The following is a 27,161-nucleotide window of genomic DNA, read 5'->3' on the forward strand; positions in this document are numbered from 1 at the left end:
ACATCCCAATGTCCCTGCAACGGTTTCCTGGTGGGCGTGGTTGGTGGGCGTGGCGTGGTTGGTGGGCATGGCTTGGGCGTAGCAAAGGTGCGGTCAATTTGCATATTTGTCTATTATAAGGTGAGATAGATAGATAGATAGATAGATAGATAGATAGATAGATAGATATCAACTTTGATTAAAATGTGGAACTTTCAATACCTACTCTCCCTCAAGTCCAGAGAGGGAGAAGGGGGTTGGAGATTGAGTCATTACCAATAGCCAAAGAAACCAATCATTCCCACAAAATAAAATTTTCTTATAAACTCCTGAACAGCAAGATTCAGAGAGCTTACAAGTTGTGTGAACACACGGAGGTGCTGGGAGGATGACACACTCTGAGAGAGCATGGCCGTTCCCCACTCCACCTCTACAAATGCCTTGCACTATACATCTCTTCCACTTGGCTTGTTCTGAGGGGGGTGGTGAAAATGCCCCACATTTGTAGTTGGCCAGACAGAAATGTAGGTAGTGTGGGTATCCCATTTCACCTGGAATAATCTTGTGGGACTGAGCCCTTAACAATTAAATTGTTAGGACACAAATTAGATGTCAGAAATAATTTGAGTTTAAAAACTTCATAAGCTTTAAAAAAAAATTACTGATTCTTTTTTATAGAGAGAGAAAGGGAGAGGGAGAGAGATAGAAGCATTGATGAGAGAAATATCCATCAGCTGCCTTCTGCATGCCCCCTACCAGGGATTGAGCCTGCAACCTGGGCCTGTGCCCTGACCAGGAATCTTGGTACATGAGTTGTCACTCAACACTGAGCCACACAGGCCCGGCAAGTTCTTATGCTTTGACTGGTATTATATCCAATCTATGGGTCACTTTAGAAAAATTGACATCTAAGTCATTTTGTATTCCTACTCATGAATAAAGTATTTCATAACTTGATTTATTTATCTTATTTAATACATCTTCATAATAAAATTTTCTTAAAAACTCCTGAACAGCAAGAATCAGAGAGCTTACACATCTTTGACTGTATTTACTCAAATGAGAACTTACACATCTTTGATTGTATTTACTCAAAGGAACTGATATTCTAAAATCCTTGCAAATAGCACCTTCTCTTGTAGTTATTTTTTGTAATGGCTACAAGTCTATAGAAATGCAACTGACATTTATTAATCTTATATACAGCTATTTCCTAAACTCTATTATAACTTTCAAGTTACATCTAATGTATCATATGATTTACACGTGACTTAAGTCATAAAAACTGGAATAATCCTATTTATTTTTCTTTTTCCCTTTTACCCTCACTAGGGCCTCAAAGGCAATGCTAAATAATTAAGGAAATTCCCTACCTGAACACTTAAAAGGTTATGACAGATAAGTTCCTTGCCCATCTAAACTGGAAAGATCAGTCTTAAGACATAACAGCCAAACACACTTCTTTTAATTCTCTAGCAGTCAAGAAGACCCATAGTCGACAAGACTCAATCCTTGGTAACAACCAGATATTTCAAGATTATCTCTGTGGCAAGAGTATTCCTACTGTACTATTTGTAAAGTTTTATTAAACTATACCATATTTAATATTGCTATGAACAGAATACGCTACGGAAAGAGATTTTAATGGCTCCCTTAGAAACACTGTGATACAGTCAGAAAAATCTAAGTTTAAATCCTGACTCAGCCAGCCAATTACTAGCCACTGGTCTTAAAGGCAAGTTACTGAAAATGCCTGTCAACTTCAGTTTTCCTCATATGTAAAAAGGAGATTATAGCCCTGGCCAGTGTGGCTTAGTGGGTTGGGTGTCGTCCCGGGCACCAAAATGTTGCCAGTTCAATTTCCGATCAGGGCACATGCCCAGGTTGCAGGCTCAGTCTCTAGTAGGGGTCATGCAGGAGGCAGCTGATTAATGTTATGCTCTCACATTGATGCTTCTTTCTCTCTCTCTCTCTCTTTGCTCTCTAAAAATCAATACACTATTCAAAAAACATGTTTTAATGGAGATGATAATATTAGTATCTATGTCACAGGATTTTTATAAGAAAAAGCATTTAATCATCACACTGCCTAGCACACTGTAGTCTCAATAATAAACACCTTTCCCCTCTGCTTAAGAACGTATACTTTATCAAATATCAGAAGACAATAATATACTAATATATAGTAAGGTAAATCACCATGAATTCTAAATCTAAATTTTCTGTGAACTAGAATACTGTCACATGTAGAATCAATTTAAATAAACTAGATGATCTGTGGTATGCTGGAATACTTCTTAAGTGGATTTGAAATAAATTCTATATAATAAAAGGCTAATATGCAAATCGATGGAAGGGCGGAATGATCGGTTGCTATGACGCGCAATGACCACCAGGGGGCAGATGCTCAATGCAGGAGCTGCCTTCTAGTGGTCAGTGTGCTCCCACAGGGGGAGCGCCGCTCAGCCAGAAACTGGGCACATGGCTGGCAAGCACACAGTGGTGGCAGGAAATTCTCCCGCCTCCAGGGCAGTGCTAAGGATGTCCGACTGACAGCTTAGGCCTGCTCCCTGAAGGCCTAAGCCGTCAGTTGGACATCCCCCAAGGGCTCTGGGATTGCAAGATGGCGCAGGCTGGGTTGAGGGACCCCCTCACCCCGAGTACATGAATTTTGTGCACCAGGCCTCTAGTATATTCATAAAATAGTAATTAGGTAGTTAACCCTTTGCACTCGCTTGCTTTTTTCTCGATTCCTTTATTCTAATGCTAACCATGTCGAGTCATACTCGACATCCGAGTGCAAAAGGTTAAGGACAAAAAAACACGTAGGACTATATAAGTATTATAATATCCTTTAAAAGGAAGAATGAATAAACTCAAATTTTACCTGGCATATCTGCTTGATCAACTTGAGCCATTGTTATTAAATGTCTGTTAATGAGCTCCTAAGAAAAGAAAACAAGTATATTTACATCTAAACAAAGCTTCTGAAATCTGGATTTTCTACTATAACTAAATAACACAAGTAATAAAATTTTTGGTATGTGTGCTTTTTAATGTTGATATCATGAAATAACATTTCCAATAATGGTATAAAAATTCTAGTACTAGATATACCTGCCCCTATTAAGGTTGAGTTCCAGTAACTATGCTATAACTCAAAGCATATAACTGTATCTGTAGCTGAAAACTCAAGTTCTATGCTAAGCTTGTCAATAATTCACTCTATGAACATTATACAGGTATAACATACTTCTGTGAAACAAAAATATTTTTGAGAATATAAATGTAAAATGAAATTCAATGTATCAAATAATACCTAGTTGTCTAACAAAAAATTATTTTATAAAACCTACTTTAGAGAAAGGATTGAGCTCTCTTAATGTGAGATTTATTTCTGGGTCATCCTACCTAGTCTGAACCTATAGATATTAGCCAAACATTGTCTGGAGGTTAGAAACAATTTAAATTATTTATATATTTCTGAGAGACCTTTGAATGCACAGGATATGACATGCAGAAGGTGGCCCATTTAAGTAGTTATTCTATGTTTTATATCTGAACACATAATTAACTGTTTTTTCTTGTAAAACAGCTTTCCTTAAATGTCACTTAGAACTCATAAATTCTAAATTCTATCTGGTTTAGTACAGCATATTTGATTAAATAACATGATTTGAAAAGAGCTCTATTGTTTCTTCAGTTCTTTGCTAAAAGCACACTAGATATTAACCATCCCTACTAGGAATTCTGAATGCATACCTGTCGGAGCTCATCGGCCATGAAGAAGGAAGGTGCGTTTGCTTTTGGTTGCATATAAGCAACATGAGGTGCAGTTGGAGGATAAATATGATAATTTGGAAATACCTAAAAAGGTAGGGAGGAAGAAAATGTAACAATCAATTTTTCTCAATTGATAAAGTTTATCATTGTTTTGATAAAGTTTTCATCTTTAAGTGACAGTGATAAATTGATTTATTTTAAATCTTTAAATGATAGTGAATTGAACACCTCAGAGAATAACTTATCAGTATATTTTCTGAATTAATGTAAAAAGTCACTTTACCCTATATAATAAAAAGCTAACATGCTAATTAGACCAAACAGGAGAACGACCTTCCAGATGACCTTCCGGATGAAGCTTCGGCTGTGAGGGCCGAGGCAGCCAGGGCTTTTCGTGCATCGGGCCTCTAGTATATAATAATTATAGTATATGAAAACTCTAATGAGAAACATTTCTTCATATACGGTAAAATTTAAGCTTCAATGATAGGCAAAAGTAGCTCTTTGAATGAAATGTTACATAAGCATTTTGTACGTACTTTTAAAAGCAGTTGGAAGGAAAGAAGGAAGCAGATATTAAAGGTGATAGGGCACAGTCAGATAATGAAGTGACACTGCCCTGGTGGCCCACAGAACTGCCCTATTATGGGCTTTTTGTGGCCAGCTTAAACAAAGTGTTACCTAAATACTTGTCAAACACTTCAAACTGCAACAGTAAAGAAGACCCATTCACTCTGGGTTAATAGCTTAAGTGAACAGAAGGGTGCAACAATGTACTTATGTTCCCAGCAAACTACAGCAAAGTTACTCAATCTGCTTTCAGGTTCCCCTTTCATTCTTCCAATTGGACTCTCCCCACCACCCTGCTTCTTTCTCTTTCCTCTTCCTCTCCTTCCCTTCACTGGTCCATGAAACAAAATCAACGGATATTCTAAAATTTCTTTTGCTTTATTCTTTCATTTTAAACGTTGAAACAAACATTGTTGTCTCTTTTAAAAATTAATTCAGCTGATTTCTGTTCCTCTCAGATAATTATTCTGTTAGGGATCTCAACCAGGAAGTGATTTTGCAATACTTATAAGATTTCCTTTAACCTGTATCTACAGAGAGAAAATGCCTTTTTTCTGCCTTGGTTTTCTTATATCAGATAGCACTGTTTGGCTTAACTACCTCTGGTTTACCGTGAGCGTATTTTAAAAAGTAGTTTAAAGGACATAAACATAAAAATGTGCCATATATAATCTCTACAAAACCAATTAGGACAGTTTTGTGACAAAAGAACCTCTTTATAAATCAAACTTCTTTCTACAAATACAATAATAAAATATAATAAAAATTAAATAATTATGAAATGTAATAAACCCCAAAAAGGTAAAACATTGACGGAATTCTTACTTGAAAGAACCAAGGAAAGTCTCTACTCTACCTCAATTATTTGACCTTCTGTTCGGCAAGCTGTTCTGTGATAATTTTTGAAAGATCTCTGACCAAAAACAAAACAAAATAAAAAACTATTAGCTATTTCATCATTTCTTTAAAAAGCATTTTGCATGATTTACAAGTACTTCTATAAATGTTTTCACATTTATTTCTCCTAAGATGATTAGGTGTTATTATCCCAATGTACAACTGGGGAAACAATCTCATTGGTACTAAGATTCAAGAGTCACAAAACAATGGCAGAAATGGGACTCTTATAAATAAGTAACAAAAAATCTATTGTCTTTCTACTCAAATTGGGTTTTAGTAAAATGTTAAATTTAATCAAAACAGAACATTAATTTAATATGTAGGATCAAAATCTGCCTGCTTACTAAATTCCAACTGTACTTTTCTTTCTTAATCCTCACCTGAGGATATTTTTTCTATTGATTTTCAGAGAGTAGGAGGTGGGAAAGGGGGGTAGGGGAGAGGGCGGGGGTGGGGAGAGAGAGAGAGAGAGAGAAACATTGATGTGAGAGAGAACCATCGATCGGTTGTCTCCTGCATGCACCCCAACCAGGGCTAGGGATTGAACCTACAATCCAGGTATGTGTCCTTGACCGGGAATGGAAACGGAGACCCTCCAGTCAGTGCGTAGGCTGATGCTCTAACCAATTAGCACATTGGTCGGGCTACTTTTCATCTAAGCTTCTCATCCATAAAACATGTCAAATGTCAGTTTTCATATTTTAATAGAATTTGGCTTTTTTACTCATGAGCTCTTCATCACTATTTTTTTTGGGGGGGGGGGGGGCAGAGGCGGTAGGGGAAGGAAAAGGCTTGGGTGTGCTCCCATGAGGAAGAGCATCACTAGTTATTTTTCTATAGTTAAAAAAATAATTTTTGAACAGGAACAAAATAATGAAGCTAAAAAGATACAATCTGCCCTGACTGGCACAGCTCAGTTGGTTGAGAGTCATCCCATGCACTGAGAGGTCACCAGTTCAATATCCAGTCAAGGCACATGCCCAGGTTGTGGGCTCAATCCTAGGTGTGGGGCCATGCAGGAGGCAGCTTACGAATGTTTCTCTCATTGATGTTTCTCTCTCTCTCGTACTCCCTTCCTCTATCTTCAAAAAATCAATAAAAATGTATTTTTTTTAAAAAAAATTGGTCTCACAGTGGAAAAGTGATCCTATTTCCCTTAACAAAAAAAAAGTACAATTTATGGAACATTACAACACTTACTTTACCCCCCACCCCCCACTTCTCCTGAGAGTCCTTTGTCAGTTCTTTCCTCGTCCATAATCAGGGCTCCCTAAGGCTCCCCAATCCTTAACAATGAATGACCCATATAGGAGGCTTCTTTTCTGTGTCCTCCACTATCCAGAGGTCTAACAATTAAATTGCTGCCTCACGTAAGGCAAGAGTTTCATCATCAGTTTGCTTTCAGTAAATACTGATTTAAAAAATCATCTTTCTCTAGCTTCTTACAAAGGGTAAAACTACCTATAAACAAATGTCAGCAAACATCAACTCTAGCTAGCAGAAGTACTAGGTAACCCTATAAACAAAGCATGCCATAAACTACTAAACTAGAGCTTGAAAATAATCTAATTTTTAATTAAAACAAGAACTTGATATAAAAACGTATTACTTTGAAAAGATATTAGAATCACCATCTAAGTTAGAAAATTAAATACTTCTTCACATCAAAAAAAAATGTGTAAGAAGAGGAAACCTCCTCCTGAATCTCATCAGTTAGAAGGAACTATCACTTCCCTTTAATGCAGACATACCATGCCAGTCAAAGGGGCTGGAGCTGTGTCTGTATAGAAGTATGTCGTCCCGCCGACAGTTTCCTTTTGAATCAGCTGACCAGAGGACGGTGTCTGAGAAACAGGAGTATTAACAGGTGTAGAGGCACTAGAAGGCACCATGTAATTTGCTGGATTTGGAGTGTGACTTCTTCTTCTGGGAGCAGGAGAAGTATGTGGAGTGATCTTGGGGGAATGAAGAGGGGAAGACCCAGCAGACAATGACATTCCTGAAGAAGAAGAAAAAACATTTCTTAGGGAGCAAAAATTGGGTTTTAGAAGAAAAAACCTGGGAAATAAAATGCAAACATTCATTTGGAAGAAACATCATCTTCAGCAAATTCTTTAAGTGCAATGATAAAAGATATAATTTTATCTCGTTTTGATTAGAGAAAGCTATGATTAAAGCAAATGTAAAGAAGTTTGCTTTCAAATATAGATATTTCCAAATAAATTAGGAATTTTATTGTAATAATAGTCTCCTCCATATCAAGGTTTACATGAGAAATTTCAACAGTAAGACTCACCAATAATTTAATAAATTAATTTAATGAAAAAATGAGAACTGGGATGCTTTATAAAATTATGCCTTCTATAAAAAAAAACTTTTATAGAAGGCATAATTCCTTTTTTGTTAAAATGGATATTAACAACAGAAATACCATATTCCACTAAAATATTACAGTATTAAAAATAATCAAGCTTTTTAATAAGATTTACTAGATTTCTTTTGGCCAAATATAATTAGCAGAATAGCTGCTGTTTTGGTGATGTTTTCTGTCTTTAACTCTAAATAGGCATAGAGTAGAACTGAAATTTTCTGTAAATGCATACTTCTTTAAAATTAGACCAACTGTGTTCTAGGGAAGGTTTTACCTAAACTCAACTAGAAAGAAATCATTATATGCAGAGCATCTCTATTATGAATGAATCTGTTGTGAAGAAAGGGAAAGGACAACCATCTTTACCCTTCAGGAGATTTCAAGCTAGCTGAGAAAACAAGGTCAGGTCACATGTAAAAGGCATTAAAATGACTTACAAAAACACTCAAATATAAATTAGTATACTGTAAACTACATGCATAAATGCAGACGGATGCAAATTAATGTAAACCAGATAAAGTTAAAGTCTTAATACAAGTGATCAGTGCTGAGCAGAGATTCAAAAGTTTCTAGAGCCTGGTCAACACGGTTCAGTGGTTGAGCATCGACCTATGAAGTAGGAGGTCACAGTTTGATTCCCGGTCAGGGCACATGTCCAGGGGGGCATGCAGGAGGCAGCCAATCAATGATTCTCTCTCATCACTGATGTTTCTCTCTCTCTCCCTTCCTCTCTAAAATCAATTTTAAAAAAAAGTTTCTAGGGCTACAGTATACTTCCTAAAAAAAACTAACTTATCCAGGAACTGATTTCTGGCTCCTTGAGAAATTACTAAAATCTTTCATCTTTAAAGAAATGTACATCTGCCCCAGCTGGTTTGGATCAGTGGAAAGAGTGTTGGCCTGCGCACTGAAAGGTCCCGGGTTCGATTCCGGTCAAGGGCACATGCCTGGGTTGCGGGATCGATCCCCAGGAGGGGGTGTGCAGGAGGCAGCTGATCAATGATTCTATCTCATCATTTATGCTTCTGTCTTTCCCTCCCCCTTCCTCTCTGCAATAAAAATATATTTAAAGTAATGTACATGTCACAATTCAAAAACAAAAAAGTTACCAAAATGCCTCCAGTCACATAACTAGGATTAACAGGGATGTAAATTTTAATTTCTAAGAATTCATAAGACACTAACACTGTTTTCTAAAAAAATGTAGGTGAATAAAAGTCTGGTGAGAACTGTGATAATACTTATTTTATAACTGTTTCTCTACTTTGTGAGCAACTAAGTGGGTAGGTAGGTCACTTACAAGCACCACAGTACAAATCAGAACTGAGATAAAGTGAGGTTTTATTTGACCAAGTGCTCATGCAAAGTCAACAGCTAAAGCCTGGCTTTAAGCCCAAGTCTCCACACTCTAAACTTAATACTCCTACTACTATAACACAATGTCTACTGCAGTGACATTAAAATAGGCCAGAAATTCTCAAGTGGTCATTAAATGTATCTAAGAGAAACTTTAAAAATCTAAAACCCTATTTAAAAATTAAAAAAAAATTATAAGGAAGTCAAGCTAATATATTAAGATATAAGTCTAATTTTTAAAAATTGTTCCAGAATTCTGTTTTTCTAACTCTATATTATACACTTAATTTCAGGTTAATCCATATAGCAAATTTGGGAGGATCATTAAACTATTTTCAAAGGATAAATATCCCCACTTAATACAAAATATATTTCAATAGTTTCCCTAAAACTAGTCTCTAAGCCATTCCAAGACAAAGGGCCAAGTTACCAAAGAAGAATAAATATATTACCTTTATATTAAAAAACAGCAACAAATATAGTTATCAATTCTTAAGCACTTTACATGTGTCAGGCACTAATAAAAGTGCTTCAGGTGTATTAGTCTATTTCATCCTCACAACAACCCTGTGAAGTCAGTATATCACCTTCACCTCACAGAAGAGGAAACTAACTTAAAAATATTTTTAACTTATTGTAAGGATAAATATAGGTTATTAAACAAAAGAATCAAGATTCAAACTCAGGTCTATTTGATTCCTAAGACTGTGCTGTTAGATAATATCCTCTACAGTTCCAATTCCAATAAAATGGCAATAAGTACATATCTATCAACAACTGATTCTTATATTTGGTAAATGTAACTAACTGAGCTATGTGGGGAGAGGAAGGTGTAGCATGGGGTAAAGGGACAGATTCTGACATCAAAGTAAGTGTGTGAGACAACAGCAGAATCTCTCTTAAGATTAAATACCTGGAAACAGTTACCAAGAAAATTTGAGGCCAGTTAAGAAGAAAATTCATGAATAGTAAAATGTATAGGCTATAGGTAACAAGCTTTCACTCAATTTTTTTTTTAATTTTTAAAAGCAAGGTCCTACAACCAAGATTACTCTATCCAGCAAAGCTATCACTTAAAAACAAAGGACATATAAAGAGCTTCCCAAAGGATTTCATCAACACCAAACCAGTATTTCATGGATTATTAAAAGGTGTTCTTTAAGAAAAAGAAAAGATAAAAATATAAACAATGAAATGGCAATAAATACATAGCTATCAACAAATTAATTTAAAATTCAAAATAAATGAAGAAGCAGAAAAGAAGTAGACTAACAGATAGAAGATTTTGACAGTTGCCAGATGGGAAGGGGGTTGGAGAAATGGGTGAATAGGTGAAGGGATTCAGAAGCACAAGTAAGTAGTTAAAGAACAATTATGGGGGTGTAAAGTACAGCATAGAGAATATAATCAATAATTCTATATAATAAAGAGCTAATATGCAAATGGTCATCACGCCCTCACGTAGTCATGCCATAACGGCTCAGACACTCAACACTGAGGAGAGAGGAATGGGGACCAGCCAGGCTGCGGCCCAGGAGAGGGACAAGCCGCCCACCCCTTGGTCTCTGGCGCCTACAGCTATGGCTCGGGCAAAGCCGCACACCCATGGTCCCCTGCAGCTGCGGCTGGCCCAGGCGAAACCAGCCCGGGTCCTGGGTGCCTGCGGCCGGCCAGAGGGAGAGAAGCCCGGGTCCCGGGTGACTGCAACTGGCTAGAGGAGGGAATTCTGGGTCCTGGGTGTGGGGCAAGGCAGAGGTAGTCAGGGGAGATCAGGCCAGCAGGGGAGCAATTAGGGTTGATCAGGCCAGTAGTGGAACAGTTAGGGGCGATCAGGCAGGTAGGCAGAGGGGTTAGGGGGCGATCAGGCAGGCAGGCGAGTAGTTAGGAGTCAGCAGTCCTGGATTGCGAGAGGCAGACATCCCCCAAGGGGTCCTGGATTGGAGAGAGTGCAAGCCAGGCTGAGGGACCGCCCCCTTCCCCCATGCACGAATTTTGTGCACCAGGCCTCTAGTACTCTAATAACTATGTATGGTGTCAGATGGGTATGAGCTTTCTCAGGATGATCACTTAGTAAGTTTTAGAATGTCTAATCATGGGATATACACCTGAAACTAATATAATATTGTATAGAAAAATAAAAAATAAACCTAAAACTTTTTAATTTTGTGGCTATTCTAACACAAAATTGTAAGACTGAAATCTGAGTTCATATATCTGAGCTGAAGCAGGCTGGAGTTAAATACATTCAAAACAAAACATGTAAAGTAGTAAGTATCACCACCCAAAAAGGTAACAGGAAATTTAAACTATAGGAAGCTAGAAATGAAATTAAATTTTAAATTACAGAAAAACTAAATCTAGTCACAAAAGGCACATCTTTGTACCACCAAAATACTTCACAAACATGTTAAAGAACTGAGTAAAATATGCATACATCTTCTTGGAGAGAGGTATTCAGTAGGTACTCTTAGAATAACATTTTGATGTATATAATAATTGCACTATAATTTCTTAGTGAATATGCAAACTGAGATAATTAAGTCATGTAAGATAAATTAATTGCTTTAAAACATTTAAAAAATTCTTCTAAGAAGTATACAACTCAAATAAAAACAAAGAACAATACAGAAATGTTCACTGGAGAAAATGAGATATAAAATTTTCAAGTCTAATTTATGGAGACAAAAGTGTCAATGGTTTTAGATAACATGACTTTGGCCTATACCTGAAAACCCCTCCCTTAAAAAAAACAACATAAAAGCTTTATAAATGACATAATCCATTACAGTAAACATTTACAATACTAATACAGGGTGGGACAAAAGTAAGTTTACAGTTGTGAGTACATGAAACAGTTTACCCTTGTATTATTAATTATTTATTATTGCATAACTATGTATGGTGTCAGATGGGTATGACACCATGCAGTATATACCAAGTGAAAAGCCTTCCTAAAATACAATCAACCCAGTTAGGATAATACGGTTTCTGGGAAATGAAAGACTAAGTTTCAAGGGAATCCTTTCCTTCAACCCATACCAATGTTTTTTTTTTGTTTTGTTTTTTTTAATATATTTTACTGATTTTTTACAGAGAGGAAGAGAGAGGGATAGAGAGCCAGAAACATCAATCAGCTGCCTCCGGCACACCCCACACTGGGGATGTGCCCGCAACCAAGGTACATGCCCTAGACCAGAATCGAACCTAGGACCCTTCAGTCCGCAGGCCGACACTCTATCAACTGAGCCAAACTGGTTAAGGCATACCAATGTTATAGGTACCTAGAACTATAAGATGAAATACAATACCCAAATTTTAAAATATAGCTAAGATTAAAAGAACAACAAAATAAAAAACACTAAGAGCATAAAACTAAGGCAGAATTTAGAAATAAGAGGCTATATTGTGGCAAATTTGGAAAATTACAACTAAGGTAGATATAGTCTCTACAACTTGAGGTTTTAATGCCCATAACCTATGAAGCATAACCTACAGCCCGTTAAATGTGATGAATGAACTCAAGTCCCAGTGTAAAGCCCAGAGTCTGGAAAAACTGAACATCAGTGAATGTAGGACAGTGATGGGCAACCTTTTGAGCTTGGTGTGTCAAACTTCGCCAAAAAACTGAGCATAACTCGGGTAGTGTGTTACTTTGAGGAAAAAGCATTATTTCGCAAATGTTTCATCCTCAGCATGTGGCCGCCTCAGCGGCCGCATGTCATCCAAAATGGCTACGCGTGTCAGTGCTGACACGCGTGTCATAGGTTCGCCATCACTGATGTAGGAAAAGACAATTTCAACTTAGAGATTAAAAGTGGCGGCAGAGCCGAAACCAGTTTGGCTCAGTGGATAGAGCATTGGTCTGCGGACTGAAAGGTCCCAGGTTCGATTCCGGTCAAGGGCATGTACATTGGTTGCAGGCACATCCCTGGTAGGGGGTGTGCAGGAGGCAGCTGGTCGATGTTTCTCTCTCATTGATGTTTCTAGCTCTCTATCCCTCTCCCTTCCTCTCTGTAAAAAATCAATAAAATATTAAAAAAAAAAAAAAGTGGCGGCAGAGCAAGTGGATGCGCACAACCACACTCCCAGGACCAAATTGGCATTACAGAAAAACTTCCTGAATAATCAACTAAAGACTCGCTGGAGAGAATCCTGATAACCAAGGACAGAAAATGGAGACCACATAAAGAGTGGTAAGAGTAGTGAAGGCATGAAAGGGCTGGCCAGGCTCCCACAAACAGCAACTAAAGTTCTGGAGAGATATCTCAGCTGTGGGGGGTTACCACCGAAAACTCTGGGGTCTAATCCCCAAGTTGGGCGCGCAGCCCAGAACACCAGAACTGAGAAGGGTGGCCTCACAACATCTGGCTGTGAAAAGCACTGTAGTTGCTGCCTGCCAGGGAGAGATAGCTGGAAATTCAGGCAACCTCTTAAAGGGCCAACACACAAAATCCCCTGTGGAGACACTCACCTTGTGCTCTGGCAAAGGGAGGGCAGAGTGTACTGGAGCTGTGTGAGCAGAAGCCAGGATAAGGGACTCAGGGGTTAGAGCTCAGAAGGCAGAAACCCCAGTAGCCTGTGCTGAGTCACTCCCTCATGCTACAGAGGTCATCTTTCTCATGCAGACATTTTCTATACAGGCAGCTTTGCCTGGAAAGAAGACAGTTGAATAACCCTATTGGAAAACACCTTGCCCCATGGTGCCAAGTTTCTGAGGCCCAATAAGAGACTGAGAATAACAATTAGGCTCCAGGCAGAAGTAATTGCCCCACGGTGTTGAAAAAAAAAAACCAACTGTGGGCAACTGCCTGAGGGCAATTTAAGTTGGAATCCTATCAGTCTGTAGGCAGAGGCAGTCTCTGGAGGCTTTGAGTCTTTGCCTGATCTAATTAGAGAAAAATGGCATTTGACACTGTCCTGCACTGGAGGTTGAGAAGTGTAGCAGATCTACCTAATACATAGTCACAAACCCAAACAGGCACCCAAAATGGAGAGACAAAGAAACAACCCCCAAATGAAAGAACAAGAGAATTCTCCAGAAGAAGAGATAAATGAAAGGGAGATAAGAAATTTATCTGATATAGAATTCAGAATAAAAATGGCAAAGATGCTCAACAGCATGAGAAAACATATAGTAACTCTGAAAACAGAAATAAATACTGACATAGCACACAAAAAGAACACATTGGAAGGAATACACAGCAGATTAGGGGAAGCTGAGGATAGAATCAGTGAATTAGAAGACAGAGTGGAAAAAAAATAACACTCAGAAAAACAAAAAGAAAAAACAATTAAAAAACAGGGAGACAGCTTAAGGGAGCTGTGGGACAATGCCAAACATAACAATATTATAATAGCAGGTGGGATAGAGAACGTGTTTGAAGAAATAATGGCAGAAAATTTCCCTAACCTGGTAAAGAAAAAAGTCACACAAGTTCAGGAGGCATAGAGAACCCCAAGCCAGAAGAACCCAAACAGGCCCATGCCCAGACACATCATAATTAAAATGCCAAAAATTAAAGATAAGACAGCAGAAGAATAGCAAACTGTTACCTACAAAGGAGCTCCCATAAGGCTGACACCTGATTTCTCATCAGAAACACTACAGGCCAGAAGGGAATGGCATGAAGTACTCAAGGTAAAGGAAGGTAAGGATCTAAAACCAAGATTACTTACTATATGCAGCAAGGCTGTCATTCAAAATAGATGGTCCAATAAAGAGCTTCCCAGCCCTGGATGGTTTGGCTCAATGGGTAGAGCGTAAACCTGTGGACTGAAGGGTCTCAGGTTCGATTCCGGTCAAGGGCACATGCCCAGGTTGCGGGCTTGATCCCCAGTAAGGGACATGCAGGAGGCAGCCAATCAATGATTCTCTCTCATCACTGATGTTTCTATCTCTCTCTCCCTTCTCCCTTCCTCTCTGAAATCAAGAAAGATATATTTAAAAAAAAAAAAAGAGCTTCCCAGACAGAAAAAAAGGCTAAAGGTATACAGTACCACCAAGCCACCATTACAAGAAATGCCAAAGGGATACTGTAATGAGAAGAAACAGAGAAAAACCTAGGCATACAGAATTAAAACGGCAATAAATAAATACCTATCAATAATAACCTTAATTGTAAATGGTTAAATGATCCAATCAAAAGGCATAGGATAGCTGAATGGATATAAAAACACTAGAGGCCCGGTGCACGAATTCATGAACGGTGGGGTCCCTAAGCCTGGCCGGCAATCAGGGGAGGGACAGGGTATGGGAGGTAGGCTTCTGGCCCAGAGGAAGAAGCCGGCCATCGGCCACCCTGGGAAAGGGGCCGCGTCTGCCCCCGCCCATCCCCGGTTCCCCATCCCAGTCCAGGGCCCGAAGGCCCCGGCAGGTTTGGGAGAAGAGGCGACGGTCACCAGGCCAGGCGCACAAGGAATGAAAGCCAGACGCCAACGCCACTGTCTGCGCCCTGCCATCGCGCAGTTCCCAGCCTCCCCTCCTCTTCCTTCCTTCACCGCCGTGCAGCTACCACGGAGGGCAGGCAGTGGGCCAATTAGGGCCTGCCAGCCTGGGGAAGGAACATGAGGTGGGACCATGGGAGGTTTGCCGGCCAGAGGGAGGGACCACAGGTGGTTGGCTGTGGGAGTACACTAACCACCAGGGGTAGCTTCTGCACTGAGCGTCTGCTCCCTGGTAGTCAGTGCGCATCATAGCGACTGGTCAACCAGTCGTTCTGGTCTTTCCAGCCATTCAGTTGTAACAGTCACTTAGGCTTTTATATATATATACTAGAGGCCCGGTGCATGAAATTCGTGCGGGGGGGGGGGGGTTGTCCCTCAGCCCAGCCTCCACCCTCTCCAATCTGGGACCCCTCAAGGGATGCCCAACTGCCCATTTAGGTCCGATCCCATCGGGCAGTCAGACATCCCTCTCACAATCCAGGACTGCTGGCTCCCAACTGCTCGCCTGCCTGCCTTCCTGATTGCCCCTAACTGCTTCTACCTGCCAGCCTGATCACCCCCTAACCACTCCCCTGCCAGCCTGATTGATGACTACCTGCTCCCCTGCCAGCTTGTTTGCCTCTAACTGCCCTCCCCTGCAGGCCTGGTCACCCCTAACTACCCTCCCCTACAGGTCTTTTCCCTTGCAACTGCTCTCCCCTGCAGGCCTGGGTCCCCCCCCAACTGCCCTTCCCTGCAGGCCTGGTCACCCCCAACTTCCCTCCTCTGCCAGCCTGATCACCCCTAACTGCCCTCCCTTGCAGGCCTGGTCCCTCCCAACTGCCCTTCCCTGCTGGCCTGATCGCCCACAACTGCTCTCCCTTGCAGGCCTGGTCCCTCCCAACTGCCCTTCCCTGCTGGCCTGATCTCCCACAACTGCCCTCCCTTGCAGGCCTGGTCCCTCCCAACTCCCCTCCCCTGCCGGCCATCTTGTGGTGGCCATCTTGTGTCCACATGGGGGCAGGATCTTTGACCACATGGGGGCAGCCATCTTGTGTGTTGGAGTGAAGGTCAATCTGCATATTACTCTTATTAGATAGGATAGAGGCCTAGTGCATGGGTGGGGGGCCAGCTGGTTTGCCCTGAAGGGTGTCCCAGATCAGGGTGGGGGTTCACTTGGGGCATGGGGCAGCCTGGGTGAGGGGCCTGTGGTGGTTTGCAGGCTGGCCACGCCCCCCCTGTGACCCAAGCAGAGGCCCTGGTATCTGGAATTTATTTAGCTTCTACAATTGAAACTTTGTAGCCTGGAGTGGAGCCAAGCCTTCTGCTCACTCTGTGGCTGCAGCTATTTCTGTTGGGATTTATTTATCTTCTATAATTGAAACTTTGTAGCGGAGGCCAAGGCAGGCCAGGGCAGGTGGAAAGCTTGGCTTCCTCCATCGCCGGGGGCAACCCTAGCTTCCTGCACTCTCCAGCTCCGTGGCTGCCGCCATTTTTGTTGGAATTAATCTATCTTCTATAATTGAAACTTTGTAGCCTGGAGTGGAGGCCTGGGCCAGCCAGGGCAGGTGGAAAGCTTGGCTTCCTCCATTGCCGGGGAAACCCAAGCCTCCCTCCTGCTCTCTCCGTGGCCGCAGCCTTCTTGATTGGGTTAATTTGCATACTCACTCCTGACTGGCTGATGGGCGTGGCTTGTGGGGGTAAGAGAGTGATGGTTAGGTTGCATATTACTCTTTTATTAGATAGCACAGATGACCCAACTTTATGCTGTCTACAAGAGACCCACCTTCAAAACAAAAGACACACACAGGATGAGAGTGAAGGAATGGAAAAAAAATTTTCCATGCAAATGGAAAGAAAAATAATCTGGAGTAGCAATACTCATATGCGACAAAATAGATTTCAAAATGAAGGCCATCACAAGAGACAACAAAGGTCACTATATAATATTAAAGGGATCGATCCAACAAGAGAATAAAACCCTGGTATATGCACCCAATATCGGAGCACCTAAATATATATGAAAAAAACTTCTAGAGGACTTTAACAGAGATATTGACAACAATACAGTCATAGTAGAAGACTTTAATAACACCCCGTTGACTTCACTGGCTAGATCTTCTAGACAAAAACTTAACAAGAAAACGATGACTCTAAAGGACACAATGGATCAGATGGATTTAATTGACATTTATAGATCATTTCACCCCAAAGCAGCAGAACATACATTCTTCTCAAGTGCACGTGGATCATTCACAAAGATAGACACAAAACAAGTCTCTACAAGCTCAAGAAGATTGAAATCATATCAAGCATCTTCTCAGATCACAGTGGAATGAAATGAGAAATCAACTACTGTAAAAACACCCAAAAACATTCAAACACATGGAAACTAAATAGCATGTTATTAAAGAATGAAAGGGTTACCAACAATATCAAGAAAGAAATCAAAAACTTTTTGGAAACAAATGAAAATAAACACAAAACAACCCAAAATCTCTGGGACACAGCAAAAGCAGTCCTGAGAAAGAAGTTCATAGCACTACAGTCATACCTCAAAAAATCAGCAACAAACTATTTAACCCTACAACTTAAAGAACTAGAAAGAGAACAGCAAGAAATGCCCAGAGTAAGTAGAAGGAAGAAAATAATAAATATTAGAGCAAAAATAAACATTGAGACTAAAAACAAACAAAAATCAATGAAACCAAGAGCTGGCTCTTTGAAAGGATAAATAAAATTGATAAACCATTAGCCAGAGGACAAAAATAAATAAAATCAGAAATGAAAGTGAAGAAGTAAACACTGACACCACAGAAATATAAAGGACTATCAGAAAATACCATAAAAAATATGCCAACAAACTGGACAATGTGGATGAAATGAACAAATTCATAGAAAAATGCAATCTTCCAAAATTGAATCAGGAGGAATCAGAAAACCTGAAATTGATGAAACAGAAACAGTAATCAAAAAACTCCCAGCAAACAAAAGCCCAAGTCCGGATGGCTTCACAAGGGAGTTTTACCAAACATTCAAAGAGGACCTAACACCTCTATTCCTCAGAAAATCCAAGAGGTTGGAACACTTCCAAACTCCTTTTATGAGGCAGTATTATACTAATTCCAAAACCAGATAAAGACACCAAAAAGAAAGAGAATTATAGGACAATATCCCTGATGAGCATAGATGCTAAAATCCTCAATAAAATATTAGCAAATCGCATCCAGCAATATATTAAAGAAATCACACAGCATGACCAACTGGATTTATCCCAGGGATGCAAGGCTGGTACAATATACAAAAATCAACAAAAGTGATACATCACATAAAAAAACTGAAAGACAAAAATCATATGATGATATCAATAGACGCAGAAAAAACATTTTAAAAAATCCAAAACCCAATTTTTATAAAAACACTCAGCAAAGTGGGAATAGAGGGAGCATATCTCAACATGATAAAGGCCATATATGACAAACCTACAGCAAACATTATACTCAATGAGCAAAAACTAAAACCATTTCCCATAAGAACAGGAACAAGACAGGGATGCCCACTTTCACCACTCTAACTCAACACTAGAGGCCCAGGGGGTCCCTCAGCCCAGCCTGCACCCTTACGCAATATAGGACCCCTGCCAACAGTCGGATATCCCTCTCACAATCCAACATCGCTGGCTCCTAACCGCTAGCCTGCCTGCCTGCCTGATCGCCACTAACCGCTCTGCCTGCCTGCCTGCCTGATCACCCTTAACCGCTCTGCTTGCCTGCCTGATTGCCCCAAACCACTCACCTGCCTGCCTGATCGCCACTACCTACCTCTGCCTGCCTAATCGCCCTTAACCACCTCTGCCTGCCTACCTGATCATCCCTAACCATTCTGCCTGCCTGCCTGATCGCCCCTAACCACTCTGCCTGCTTGATTGCCCCTAACTGCTAGCCTGCCTGCCTGTTCACCCATAATCGCCTCAGCCTTGCCCCCCGCTGCTGCGGTTTCATCCGGAAGGACATCCAGAATGATGTCTGGAAGGTGGTTCGCCTGTCCAGTATAATTAGCATATTATGCTTTATTATTATAGAGAGTACTGAAAGTCCTACCCACAGTGATCACATAAGAAGAAATAAAAGGCATCCAAATTGGAAAGGAGAAAGTAAAACTCTCATTATTCGCAGAAGACATGATATTGTACACAGAAAACCCTAAAGACTCAACCAAAAAAAACTAGATTTAATAAATGAATTTGGCAATGTAGCAGGATACAAAATCAACACCCAAAAATCGATAGGTTTTTTTATACACCAATAATGAATTCTCAGAAAGAGAAACTAAATAAACAATCCCGTTTATCACTGCAAGAACAAAAAATATTAACAAACTTAGTAATAAACTTAATCAAAGAGGCAAAAGACCCATACTCGGAAAACTACAGGACATTAAAAAAATAAAAAAAGATAGAGAAAGATATAAACAAATGGAAGAATATACTATGTTCATGGATTGGGAGAATCAACATCATTAAAATGTCCACACTACCCAAGGCAATCTACAGATTCAATGCAATCCCTATTAAAATACCAATGGCATATTTCACAGAGCTAGAACAAATACTCCAAAAATGTATATGGATTAAAAAAAAAAAAAAAGACCCTGAATAGCTGCAGCAATTTTGAGAAAGAAAAACAAAGTTGGAGGAATCACAATAGCAGATTTCAACTTATACTACAAAGCCACAGTAATCAAAACAGGCTGGTACTGTCACAAGAACAGGCATATAGATCAATGAAACAGAACAGAGAACCCAGAAATCAACCTAAACCATTACACTCAATTAATATTTGACAAAGGAGGCAAGAGCATACAATGGAGTCAAGATAGTCCCTTCAATAAATGGTATTGGGAAAATTGGACAGATACATGCAAAAAATGAAACTAGACTACCAACTTACACTATACACAAGAATAAACTCAAAATGGATAAAAGACTTAAATGTAAGCCGTAAAACCATAAAAATCCTAGAAGAAACCATAGGCAGCAAAATCTCAGACATCTCTCATACCAATATGTTTACAAATACATCTCCTAGGGCAAAGGAAACTAAGGAGAAAATAAACAGATGGGACCTACACCAAAATAAAAAGCTTATTTTTTAAAACCATCAAAAAATGATAAGAGAGCCCACCATATGGGAGAACATATTTGGCAATGATACATCTGATAAAGGGCTAATATAGAAAATATATAAGGAACTCAGACATCTTAACAAAAGGAAGACAAACAATCCAATTAAAAAATGGGAAAGGACCTAAAAAGACACATCTCCAAAGAGGACAAACAGATGGCCAAGAGACACATGAAAAAATGCTCAAAGTCATTAATCATCTGAGAAATGGAAATCAAAACAACAATGAGGTATCATCTCACAGCTGTTAGAATGGCTACCATCAACAAATCAACAAGTGACAAGTGCTGGTGAGGATGCGGAGAAAAGGGAAACCTAGAACCCTGCTGGTGGGCATGCAGACTGGTGCAGCCACTATGGAAAACAGTATGGAGTTTCCTCAAAAAATTAAATATGGATCTGCCATTTGACCCAGTGATCCCACTTCTAGGAATATATCCTAAGAAACCCAAAGCACCAATCAGAAATAATGTATGCACCCCTATGTTCATAGCAGTGCAACTTACAATAGCTAAGATCTGGAAACAGCCCAAGTGCCCCTTAGTAGATGAGTGGATAAAAAAGCTGTGGTACATTTATACCATGGAATACTATGTAGCAGTAAAAAAGAAATCTCTTACCCTTTGAGACAGCATGAAGGGACCTGGAGAGTATGATACTAAGTGAAATAAGTCAGTCAGAGAAATATAAGTATCCCGCCGAAACCGGTTTGGCTCAGTGGATAGAGCGTCGGCCTGCGGACTCAAGGGTCCCAGGTTCAATTCCGGTCAAAGGCATGTACCTTGGTTGCGGGCACATCCCCAGTAGGGGGTGTGCAAAAGGCAGCTGATTGATGTTTCTCTCTCATCGATGTTTCTAGCTCTCTATCGCTCTCTCTTCCTCTCTGTGAAAAATCAATAAAATATATTAAAAAATATATATATAAGTATCCCATGATCGCACTCAAATGTGGAATCTAAGTAACAAAATAAACTGATGAACGAGTGGATCCAGAGACATGTAAGCATGGAACAGAGTGCGGAATCTCAGAGGGAAGGTGGGAAAGGGTGAGTGGGTGGAAGTTAATCAACGGATTACCTTGTATGCATATACACTAAGTGGCCAGATTATTATGATCTCTGAACACATAATAATCTGGCCACTCAGTGTATATCCTATATAATAAAAGGCTAATATGCAAATTGTCCCCTCGACCAAGAGTTCAACCAGCAGGCAGGCTGGCCAAATGCCCATGTCCCCTCCCCCTGGCCAGGCTGGCTAGACCCCACCCATGCACGAATTCATGCAACGGATATATATATACTAGAGGCCCGGTGCACAAAATTCGTGCACGGAGGGGGGGTATCCCTCAGCCCAGCCTGCACCCTCTCCAATCTGGGACCCCTCGAGGGATGTCCAACTACCCGTTTAGGCCCGATGCCACCAGACATCCCTTTCACAATCCAAGACTGCTGGCTCCTAACTGCTCACCTGCCTGCCTTCCTGATTGCCCTTAACCGCTTCTGCCTGCCAGCCTGATCACCCCCTAAGCACTCTGCTGCCAGCCTGATTGATTCCTAACTGCTCCCCTGCCAGCCTGTTTGCCCCCAACTTCCCTCCTCTGCCGGCCTGGTCACCCCTAACTGCCCTCCCCTGCAGGGTTGATCGCCTCCAACTGCCCTCCTTTGCAGGCCTGGTCCCTCTCAACTGCCCTCCCTTGCAGGCCTGGTGCCTCCCAACTCCCTACCCTGCTGGCCATCTTGTGGTGCCCATCTTGTGTCCACATGGGGGCAGGATATTTGACCACATGTGGGCAGCCATATTGTGTGTTGGAGTGATGGTCAATCTGCATATTACTCTTTTATTAGATAGGACACACACACACACACACACACACACACACACACACACACACACTGAGTGGCCAGATGATTATGCATTCAGAGATAATAATAATCTGGCCACTCAGCGTATGTATAACCCATGGACACAGACAATAGGGTGCTAAAGGCCTGGTGGGGGGGCGGGGGGGGGCGGGTTGGAGGGGATTAATGGGAAAAAAAGAAGACATATGTAATACTTTCAACAATAAACAATTATTAAAAAAATAAAAGAGATCATACAAATAAAAAAAAGATAAAATATCTATACTAATAAAAGGGTGATATGCTAATTAGACAGGACATCTTCCGGACAACCACCCGGATGTCCTTCCTGACAAAGCCACAGTGGCTACAAGGGCTGAGAGCGGGCAGCCATAGTGGCTGCAAGGGCTAGGGACCGGTTGCACGGGAGAGGCAGCAGTGGCAGTAGGAGCGGAGGAAGGCGGTGCCACGGCCCCTTTTGCAGAGGCAGCGCAGGAGAGGCCTCGGCGTGGGCCGGTCCAGCACCAAGGCCCCTTCTGCAGAGGCAGTGGAAGAGGGGGCTGTGCGGTTCAGGTCCCAGCACTGCCCCTTCCACAGAGGCAGTCACAGAGGCAGCAGCGCGGGCCTGGTACCAGTACCATGCCTACACAGAGGCTGACGGGGTGTGACCTGCTGTGCCTCAACCTCCCCCACCGGCCTGGCCCAGATTGCCATGGGGCTAGTGCTAAGAAGCGAGGGCCAAGGGCCTACAGCTGCGGTGGCCGGCAGCGGCAGCAGCAGCAGGGTGATGGGGATGTAACTTCCCCATTGGCCTGGTCGCCTCCTGCAGAGGACATCCCCTGAGGGCTCCTGGACTGTGAGAGGGGCAGGCCAAGCTGAGGGACACCCACCCCAGGGACACCCCTCCCCCCCAGTGCACATATTTTCATGCACCAGCCCTCTAGTCTAGGTATGAACTTAACTAGAAATTTTCAGGACCTTTATGATGAAAAGGTTGAACTCTACTTACAGAAACAAAAGATAACTTGTACAAAAGAAAATAAATACCTGTACTTATCCTACAGTATATAATAAAGAGGTGATATGCAAATTGACCATCATGCCCTCGCACAAGATGGCCGCCTCCATGTGATCACAAGATGGCTGCCACAAGATGGACGGCAGGGGAGGGCAATTGTGGGCGATCAGGCCTAAACCAGCAGTCAGATATCCCCCAAGGGGTCCCAGATTGGAGAGGGTGCAGGCTGGACTGAGGGACCCCCCCCCCCCAATGCACGAATTTCATGCACTGGGTCTCTATTCTGCTATAAAGATGTCAGTTATACCCTTAATTAATTTAAAAACACAATAATGTTAGTTTAACAAAAATAACAACAGAATTTTTATAATTACCCATGTGGAAAAATAAACATTAAGAAGAGACAGAAAAATTATTAAAGAAAAGCAGGACTGAAGAATAACAAAGGACAAGAAAAATCCTATATAATAAAAGGCTAGCAATGGAAGCTAAAGAGAAAATTAACAAATGGGACTACATCAAAATAAAAAGCTTTTACACAGCAAAAGAAACCATCAACAAAACAACAAGAAGGCCTACTGCATGGGAGAACATATTTGCAAATGGCATCACTGATAAAGGTTTAATCTCCAACACCTACAGGCAGCTTATACAACTTAATAAAAGGAAGATAAATGATCCAATAAAAAAATGGGCAACAGACCTAAATAGAATCTTTTCAAAAGAAGACAGAAGGAAGGCCAAGAGACACATGAAAACATGCTCAACGTCACTAATTATCCGAGAGATGCAAATCAAAACAACAATGCGGTACCATCTCACACCTGTCAGAATGGCTATCATCAACAAATCAACAAACGACAAGTGTTGGCGAGGATGCGGAGAAAAAGGAACCCTCGTGCACTGCTGGTGGGAATGCAGACTGGTGCAGCCACTGTGGAGAACAGTATGGAGTTTCCTCAAAAAACTGAAAATGGAACTCCCATTTGACCCAGTAATCCCACTCCTGGGAATATATCCGAAGAAACTAGAAACACCAATCAGAAAGGATATATGCACCCCTATGTTCATAGCAGCACAATTCACCATAGCTAAGATTTGGAAACAGCCTAGGTGCCTGTCAGCAGATGACTGGATCAGAAAACTGTGGTACATCTACACAATGGAATACTATGCTGCCATAAAAAAGAAGGAATTCTCATCATTTGCAGCAACCTGGATGGAATTGGAGAACATTATGTTAAGTGAAATAAGCCAGTCAATGAACGAAAAATACCACATGATCTCACTCATTTATGGATAATAAAGAACATTATAAACTTGAACAAAATGATAGATACAGAGACAGTACAGCATCAAACAGACTGTCAAATTACAGGGGGAAAGTTAGGGAGAGGTGGGGGAGATAAGAGATCAATCAAAGGACTTGTATGCATGCATATAAGCATAACCAACGGATGCAAAACTCTGGGGGGGTGAGGGCATATATGTGAGTGGGGTGGGGGGTGGCAATGGTAAGATATGTACACATATAATACCTTAATAAAAAAAAAAAATAAAATAAAATAAAATAAAATAAAATAAATAAAAATAAAAATAAAAGGCTAATATGCAAATAGACCAAACAGTGGAACAACCGAACAACCAGTCACTATGACATGCGCTAACCACCAGGGGGCGTGTGCAGAACATGGCGGGTGTTAGCTGTGGGAGGATGGTGGATCAGGTGAGCAGGGGCGCCAGATCAAGGCGGGATGCCAGTCACTGTCATCGGGGCGAGCCTCTGGCAGTTACTGTAAATTCTTTGTTGCCACATGACGCAGTCCCGCCCAGCGCTCGTACCTGCTGCCGGCGCTGGCCCCGCTTGCACCTGTAGCCGGCACCAGAACCACTACTAGTCCCTGAGGGTTTCTCCACCTTCCCCTGCTCCTGAGGGGTGATCGGGGCAGCAGTCACTTCTCACACCCACTGATGGCGCTAGCCCTGCTTGTACCCAATGCTGGCGCCGGCCCCAATCGCTCCACGCCGTCAGCAGTGAGAGCAGGGCCAGCACCATCAGCGCATGGGAGCAGCGGCACGAGCGAGGCTGCCGGCAGACAGGGGGCCAGGGGCACAGCAGGAGGGACAGGGCGGGAGCGTGGAGGATGGGCCAACACCCGCTCCTATGCCTACTGCAGCTTTGTGGCCCATGGTTCCTTTCAAGGTGCACGAGTTTCTGCACAGGGCCCATAGTTAAAACATAAAAGGAAGAAGAAAAGTATGGTGTAAGACTACTAGATATAAAAAAGTAATAAAACCTACAGTAATAGCCATCATTAAATGATGGAATGAGTAAAGATATATGCAAACAGATTTAGTTTAGACAAAATAAATAAAAGCAACTCATCCTTTCATTCATTATCCCCACATAAATATTTAATAGATTAAATATTTAAAAGTTTAAAATGAGGCCTAACCGGTTTGGCTCAATGGATAGAGCATCGGCCTGTAGACTGAAGGGTCCCAGGTTTGATTCCGGTCAAGGGCATGTACCTTGGTTGCGGGCACATCCCCAGTAGGGGGTGTGCAAGAGGCAGCTGATCGATGTTTCTCTCTCATCGATGTTTCTAGCTCTCTATCCCTCTCCCTTCCTCTCTGTAAAAAAACCAATAAAAGTATTTTTTTAAAAAAGTTTAAAATGAAGTATCTCAAAGAATATTTATAAAAAATGTTATAAAGATAAAAAATATAAAGGTCAAAAAATAAAAAGTTAAGTCAATTTGACTTCTACAGAAAACAAATATTTCTGCCCTCACTCAGTGGATATAGCATCAGCCCATGGACTGAAGAGTCTCGGATTCTATTCCAGTCCAGGGCACGTACCTCAGTTGCAGGCTTGATCCCTGGCCCAGGTATGGAATGCAACCAATCTATGTAACTCTCTCACATTGATGTTTCTCTCTCTCTCCCCCTCCCTTCCACTCTCTCTAAAAATCAATGGAAAAATAGCTCCAGGTGAGGATTAATAATCTATAACAATAAAAGAGCAATATGCTAATTAAACCAGACAATCTTCCGGACAACCTTCCAGACAACCTTCCAGATGTGGCTGCGAGGGGCCGAGACCCTTGTGCTAATGTCGTGCATCGGGCCTCTAGCAAGTAAGTAAGTAAATAAATAAATATTTCTACACAACAAAAAGGTATTTGCAACACAATAAAGGGCTAACCTGCATAAAATGTATATCTTAAAATCATTAAGAAAATAGAAATTAACCAACAGAAAATAAAGAAATTATACAACTGACCAGTGCATAAAAAATAATTAAATGCCTCAAACAGCCCTAACCGGTTTGACTCAGTGGATAGAGCATCGGCCTTCAGACTCAAGGGTCCCAGGTTCGATTCTGGTCAAGGGCATGTGCCTTGGTTGCGGGCACATCCCCAGTAGGGGGTGTGCGGGAGGCAGCTGATTGATGTTTCTCTCTCATTGATGTTTCTAACTCTCTATCCCTCTCCTTTCCTCTCTGTAAAAAATCAATAAAATATATATTTTTTTAAAATGCCTCAAACATATAAAAAGATGCTCGTTTTCACTGGTAACTAAAGAAATGCAAATTAAAACCAGTATAAAATCAACCTTTTCATGGATTGGCATAGATTTAAGTTTATTTAGAGTAGACAATTAGTAAAAGTGTGCATGGCATATAAATACTGTCATACACTTTTAGTATTGATTGCTACAATCTCTATTGG

The 27,161-nt window shown here is 41.1% G+C and overlaps 1 protein-coding gene across 3 annotated transcripts in view; it reads right to left on the minus strand.

Moving 5' to 3' along the window:
- The window catches only part of PAN3 (poly(A) specific ribonuclease subunit PAN3), a 182,212-nt gene that overhangs the window by 40,308 nt on the left and 114,743 nt on the right, over positions 1-27,161 (minus strand). For 2 of the 3 annotated variants that reach the window (XM_008158175.3, XM_008158176.3), the window contains 3 exons: positions 6,984-7,231; positions 3,742-3,846; positions 2,867-2,924 (listed from right to left, as the gene is read on the minus strand). In XM_008158175.3, coding sequence (XP_008156397.1) covers positions 2,867-2,924; positions 3,742-3,846; positions 6,984-7,231 — 411 coding nt within the window. Of the gene's footprint in view, positions 1-2,866; positions 2,925-3,741; positions 3,847-5,188; positions 5,246-6,983; positions 7,232-27,161 lie in introns of all 3 variants that reach the window. The other variant, XM_008158177.3, reaches the window with a different exon arrangement.

The sequence above is a fragment of the Eptesicus fuscus genome, chromosome 7 (assembly GCF_027574615.1).
Source record: "Eptesicus fuscus isolate TK198812 chromosome 7, DD_ASM_mEF_20220401, whole genome shotgun sequence".
NCBI lineage: Eukaryota > Metazoa > Chordata > Mammalia > Chiroptera > Vespertilionidae > Eptesicus > Eptesicus fuscus.